Below are 7,347 nucleotides of genomic sequence, written 5' to 3'. Positions count from 1 at the left end.
GTTTGCATCCCTAATTTAAATGACACAGTTCTATCAAGGATGGAATATTACAGGTTTCCATTACAGGTATCCTAACACTCTGAACACTTCATGTTCCCACAGCGTGTGCAGACTCCAGAGATGTGGTGTTACTTCTGGCACTGCTGAGTCTATGGAAGCAGCACTTGTTCTTATGTTGTTTCTAATCCTGTATATGTTCCTATTCTTACAGGAGAGAGCTCCAACCCAGACTCAGACATGGAGCCCAGCTCCACCGCATCAGGAAGCCATAAACAACACAGACGGAGGAGGAGGAGCTCAAGACAGAAGAATCACCACTGTTTAGATTGCAGTGAGAGTTTCATTTGTCCAACTCACCTTAAATCACAACCACAGACTCAAGGAGGACAGAAGACTCACTCTTGTCTTCAGTGTGGAAAGAGATTTGGTTGTATGAGTGAACTAAAGAAACACCAGAGAGCACACACAGGAGAGAAGCCATTCTGCTGCTCCCAGTGTGGGAAGAGTTTCAGTCTCGCAGGAAACCTAAAGAAACACCAGAGAATACACACAGGAGAGAAGCCATTCTGCTGCTCCCAGTGTGGGCAGAGTTTCAGTCGGGTAGAACACCTAAAGAGACACCAGAGAATACACACAGGAGAGAAGCCATTCTGCTGCTCCCAGTGTGGGCAGAGTTTCAGTCAGGCAGAAAACCTAAAGAGCCATCAGAGAATACACACAGGAGAGAAGACGTTCTGCTGCTCCCAGTGTGGGCAGAGTTTCAGTCAGGCAGGACACCTAAAGACACACCAGAGAATACACACAGGAGAGAAGCCGTTCTGCTGCTCCCAGTGTGGGAAGAGTTTCAGTGAGGCAGGAAACCTAAAGAAACACCAGAGAATACACACAGGAGAGAAGCCATTCTGCTACTCCCAGTGTGGGAAGAGTTTCAGTCAGGCAGCATTCCTAAAGAAACACCAGAGAATACACACAGGAGAGAAGCCATATCTCTGCTCCCAGTGTGGGCAGAGTTTCAGTGTGGCATATGAACTAAAGAGACACCAGATAATACACACAGGAGAGAAGCCATGCTGCTCCCAGTGTGGGCAGAGTTTCAGTCGGGCAGGATCCCTAAAGAGACACCAGAGAATACACACAGGAGAGAAGCCATTCTGCTGCTCCCAGTGTGGGAAGAGTTTCAGTCAGGCAGAAAACCTAAAGAGCCATCAGAGAATACACACAGGAGAGAAGCCGTTCTGCTGCTCCCAGTGTGGGAAGAGTTTCAGTGAAGCAGGATCCCTAAAGACACACCAGAGAGTACACACAGGAGAGAAGCCATTCTGCTGCTCCCTGTGTGGGAAGAGTTTCAGTCAGGCAGGATCCCTAAAGAAACATCAGAGAACACATACACAGGGCTTAAAGTACTCCGGCACAGTGCCGGATTTCCGGCGCGGGAGAATTAAAAATAAATAAAAACTGCAATTGCGGCATTGCGCCGACGTGGTGGCGGGGGCGCTGTTTCACAAATAACTTAGCTTTCGTGTTTGCTAGCGAAACAGCTGATAGTTGATGTTGACTGCTCAAGGAGAATACATATTTGAAAGTACAGAATGCCTGAGAGCCTTATATTGCATTATATTACATTATATTTTGAATGGCCATCTGGTGCCTGAATATTGTTTTTTCCTTTACATATATAATGACATTTCCACCATAAATTGATGGCGAAAGGGCACAAATTGGTGCATATCAATTCACCAGAATGCAAAAAATTAAGTGTTTGATGCTCGTTTAAGGACCCCCAGACAGCCCTGCTTCATGGGTCCCCCCCGATGTCAAACACCACTGGTACCACCTCCGCCTCATTTTGAGCCAGGAAAAACCCTGAGTAGTGACGGGAAGCCTTATGGGACGTGGTGCCAAGAAGGAGAATATAAGTGATAGTGGCTTAATAAGTAATCAGTTTGTTCTTTTAAAGACATGTATATATTTTATTCTGTATTGTTATAGTGATAGTGGCTTAATAAGTGATGCAATCAGTTTGGCCTTTTAAAGACATCTAATTTTATTTTTATTTTTATTAACTCATTGACTGCCAAAGACGCCAATTGGCGTCTTATAGAATAGTAACGTAGACTGCCAAAGACGCCAATTGGCGTCTTATAGAAATTTATTTATTTTTCGCGGGGATCGCGTTATTGACATGTTCTACACCTATTGTGTGAATTTCAGACTTGGGTGTAATGTATTTCGGTCCCAGATGAGGGCAGTAGTTCGATTTAGCTCAGCTATAAAAAGCCTGGACAAGGAAGTGGCTTGTTGTGGGTTGTAGAAATGGCGAAGAGGAGAGCGAAGACGAGAGGTTCAGGCGACAAGCATTATAAGCAGTTGACACTGGCACAGAGCTTGTCTGGCAGTGGATCTGCAAGGAGTGTGGTGCAGATCAGGTCAAGCAGATCTGGTATAGGAGATGTGCCAAACGCGGCGAGATCTGGTATAGGAGATGTGCCAAACGCGGCGCGGAGCATCCCGGAGCAGCGCAGCCATCGCGCGACTCTTCAAACAGTTCAGAGTCGGACGATTCTGAACCAGACCCCGATTCAGACGAGTGGTTGCCTTCCCGATCGGATAGTAGCAGGGGCTCCTCTCCAGATCAGCGCGGATCCCCGCGGGTGGAGAGCAAAAACGGTAAAACTGTTGAATGAATGAATGAATGAATTTGTTTTTCTTTTTGTATTCTTTACAGACCGTGTGTGTGTATGTGTGAGTGTGTGTGTGTGTGTGTGTGCCTGTGTGTGTGTGTGTGTGCCTGTATGCCTGTATGTGTGTGTGTGTGTGTGTGTGCCTGTATGTGTGAGTGTGTGTGAGTGTGTGTGTGTGTGTGTGTGTGTGTGTGTGCAGATATGAGGGAGATGAAGAGGGGATGTTTATGGGTAATGTGATGTAAGGCTCATATTAGTTATGAGGTAGTTATGGGTCTACATCAGGGTTTCCGTTAGAAAAATTTGCCGTCGGACATCGTGTCCGGGAAGAATTCGATTTACCGGACAAACGTGATATATTCCGGTCATCATATTAAAATATAATATTTTTATTTTTTTTCAAAATCATATATTTTTTTTCCAAAATCTAATATAGCTGTTTGTCGCGGTGATTACTGTTGTGTAGCGACCTATATATGCCATTTAATGTCTATTTCTCATCCGATACGATTAGATGCGAGCTATATAATATATAATAATATAACATGATTTGACGCATGCGCGCTATGCCAAGCGTCAAATCCAGCGCTGAACGGGTCCAGCGCTGAACGGGCGCCTCACTGGGAACTGAACAGACAGCATCGATCAATGAACGGACTCCACATTACGTTAACTGAAGTTTGTTAAATTGTTTGGGATTAATGTGAGTTTTCTATTTTCTCTTTCCAGTTTTACCCTTTTTTTAAAATCAATAAAACAACGTCATTTCTATAACCAGGTCTCGCTGGTTGGGAAGGTATTTCGTTTAGCTCGGGAGTATGACAATGAGGAGAACATAACTGTTTATTGAGAAACAATTGATAGGCAGTCTGGGATACGTATATAAAGAAATACCACAATGTCTAGATGTATAACATTTTATTGAACAGTAACAGTGCAAGCATGTAGGCTTCTGGCGTGACACGGCTAGCCTAATTTCCGTTCATATGCCTTTTATCAGATAAAATAAAATAGAATAAAACTCTTTGAAAATAAATAGGCTTTAAATTAACTTGCAATGCGTATGTATAGGCTAATTTCCGTTCGATGTTACAGCCTAGGCCTATCGCCTATGCCTTTTCTCAGATAGATAGGGGATAGCCTTAAATAAAATAGCCTAGAGTAAAAACTCTGAAAATAACAATGGCTGCTCATATAATTCAGCTACTTATTAGGCCTACGTCGCTTTTTGGCAGCATTGAAGCGTGCAGCTGCGGACTTGAAATCAAAGCTGCAAAGTGTCTCTCCGCAACTTGCAATGCGCATTAGCCGTGTGACCTTGCCCTCCCCAAGGCGACTTCGGTCCGCAGTTTTAATTCGGTTCTGCAGAGAGAATCCTCTCTCTGCAGGCACACTGGAGACGGGAATCAAGCAGGCTATCTTGGCCAGTGTGGCCCACTCTGGGTAAATTTCGCTGAAGTCTCGGATGAGGACTTCGCAGGCTGTTGAGAAACGCAAGCCCCCATAACCACGAAGCGCTGTCATGACACCGATGGCATCTCGTTGCACGTTTGTGGCATCGATGACCGGGGCTGTGGCTGGTGCTGAGTCATCATCGCTGGTCATTTCTTGGCCAAAATGACCAATGATGGTCTGGATGGCCGGTTTAGCATATTCTTCAAGCGCTGAGGGGACGGAATGAGTGATAATGAATCAGTGATGGCCTATTTTTTTGTTGTTGCTTGGCTTCATGAAATAATTGCTAAGCTTACTTTGTTTTGCCATCTTTCCATTAATTTAATCGCTCGCTATGGTGCACTTTGAGCTGCAACGTTTGCGTATTACTATGGTGGACGGGTTGGCAGGGTTGCCAGATAGGCATGGGTTACCGCCGAATGGGCTACTGTGTTTAAGCGGTAATAGACTGGTTAAGCTGTAATCCCATCTGGCATCAATCCCATGTGGCACCTGTGCGCTGTTTCGCATAGGCCGGCCTACACATTAGGAGTCATCATCATGCCGGTGTCAAATCATATCATAATAAAAGAAATACATAGCCTATATATTCGTCTTTTTTAAAATAGAAGGAATCAGAATGTGAACTTTAGCGAATTGTATTCAAAGGGAATTATTTTCACCGGACAATATGTCCGACGACTTTTCAAATTGTCGGACTTCAACCAATTTTACCGGACAAAGACCGGTAATTCCCGGTTAACGGAAACCCAGGTCTACATGTATGTGCTACACAAATACATTTGCCTTGCCTCAGGTCAGAGAGGCTCTGTTTCACACGCGCGCGTGTGTGTGTGCGTGCGATGTCTACCTGTGTTGATGTCTACCTCTGTGTTGATGTTTACCCGTGTCTTTGAAGTATACCTCTGTGTGTTGATGTGTGTGTTGATGACCTGTGTGTGACCTGTGTCTTTGAAGTCTCCCTCTGTGTGTTGATGTCTGTGTTGATGACCTGTGTGTGACCTGTGTCTTTGAAGTCTCCCTCTGTGTGTTGATGTCTGTGTTGATGACCTGTGTGTGACCTGTGTCTTTGAAGTCTCCCTCTGTGTGTTGATGTCTGTGTTGATGACCTGTGTGTGACCTGTGTCTTTGAAGTCTCCCTCTGTGTGTTGATGTGTGTGTTGATGACCTGTGTGTGACCTCTCTGTGTTGATGTCTACCTGTGTGTGTTGTGCTGAAACTTTAACCATCACTAGAGCAGTATAACACTATTACTATTACTATTACACTATTACACTACATCATTACAAAGCAATAAAACATGCCTTTTGTATATATATATTTTGTATAAAATGGTATATATTTCAATATTTTACAGTTCCTGAATCGAGCAGAGGACGTGCCTCAACCAGTGGGTTTGCTGCAAGGAGACGGCTGTCTTCAGAGAAAGCTGCTGGTTGGGGTGACGGTGACTGGCAACCCACAAAGGTTCCATTCACGGCAACCCCTGGACCCCAGAATGCTGCTGCAGAGCTGAAATCTGACCGGCCGGTTGATTTCCTGGAGCTGCTCATTCCTGATGAGCTGGTGCAGCACATTGCAGATCAAACCAACCTGTATGCCAAGCAGTTTTTACAGGCACATCCCGACACATCCCGGCACTCCAGAGGGAGGTCATGGAAACCGGTGACAGTCCCAGAACTGAAACGATTCTTTGGACTCACTTTCATCACCGGTTACATAAAAAAGCCAAAAATAGAAATGTATTGGAGTGTGGATCCACAGGACGCCACTCCATACTTCAATAAAACCATGTCCAGGAACAGGTATCAGCTCATCTGGAAGTTCCTCCACTACAACAATAATGCATCACAGGACGCCACAGATAAAATGTATAAAGTGCGTCCTATTTTAGATCATGTTGTAGCCAAATTCAAAGAGCTGTATCAGCCCTTTGAAAGTATCTGCATTGATGAAGGAATGATGCAGTGGCGTGGCCGCCTATCATTCAAAGTGTATAACCCTCAGAAGCCGGTGAAGTATGGAATTAAATCCTACATACTGTGTGACTCTTATACTGGGTATTGTTTTAACATTAAGCCTTATGTTGGCCAGCATAACACACTCCCAGACACAGTGTTCTCCCTCCTTGACCGTCTCACAGGACACGGATACACACTTTACATGGACAACTTCTACAACTCTGTTCAACTTTGTGAGCAGTTGATCAAAGCCAACACCAACGTCTGCGGAACACTGCGAAAAAACAGGGGGGAACCGCAGATCATAAGGGAGCCGACAAAGAAGGACTTGGGTGTGGAGGGGAGGGTGGTGCGGCACAATGGCAGGGTGCTGGTTATGGCATGGCAGGACAAGCGTCTGGTGAGGATGGTGACAACCTGCCACCATGACAGCATGCAGAGGGTGGAGGTGTGGCAGAAGGGGAAGAAGGAGAAGGTGGGTCAGCTCAAACCGCAGTGTGTTGTGGCATACAATGCCTGCATGAATGGGGTGGACAAACTTGACCAGAACATTGCATATTACCCATTCATACGGAAAACACTCAACTGGTCAAAGAAGTTTGTGGCATACTTATTTCAGCTGTGTGTGTTCAATGCATATGTGCTGTACAAGGCCAGGAACCCGGGGAAGTGCAAAACACACTTGGAGTTTGTGAGGAGGGTGGCGAGGTCGTGGACTGAAAAAACCTATGTGGAGGAGGAGGAGGAGGAGGAGAGAGGAGGAGGAGGGGGAGGAGAGAGGAGGAGGGGGAGGAGGGGGAGAGAGGAGGAGGGGGGGGAGGAGGAGGAAGAGGAGGTCCGACAAACCAGGGCCGCAAGACAGAGAGACCCAGACAGCAGGCTGGATGGCCGGATGGCCAGGCATGAGTTGGAAAAATTAAGGCCCACCAGCAATAACACAAAGCCAGCAAGAAAATGTAGGGTCTGCGTTCGAAGGGGTAAAAGGAGAGAGACCAGAATGTGGTGCAGGTCCTGCCATGTACCCCTGCACTCAGGAGAGTGCTTCACAGCCTACCACACAGCAAAAAAATATGATTGAGTGCATAGAGACACACACACACACACACACACACACACACACACATATCTGTAAATAAGTTTACACACACACACACATCTGTAAATACGTTTACACACACACATACACACACATCTGTAAATAAGTTTACACACACGTACACACCTGTAAATAGTTCACACACATGTAAATA

General features: G+C 45.6%; 1 protein-coding gene across 1 annotated transcript; it reads left to right on the top strand.

The window, feature by feature from the left end:
- Nucleotides 1-465: 465 nt before the first annotated feature.
- On the top strand, nt 466-1,707 carry LOC308169313 (uncharacterized protein; the record flags this gene model as incomplete). Its single annotated transcript, XM_080543999.1, has 2 exons — nt 466-588; nt 820-1,707. Coding segments are annotated over 2 exons (756 nt in total), but the record flags the coding sequence as incomplete, so codon positions are not given.
- Between the last annotated feature and the right edge of the window lie 5,640 nt (nt 1,708-7,347).

This window comes from Nansenia antarctica (genome assembly GCF_963989245.1).
Source record: "Nansenia antarctica genome assembly, chromosome: 13".
Lineage (NCBI taxonomy): Eukaryota > Metazoa > Chordata > Actinopteri > Argentiniformes > Microstomatidae > Nansenia > Nansenia antarctica.
This window is presented reverse-complemented; position numbering and strand designations above follow the sequence as displayed.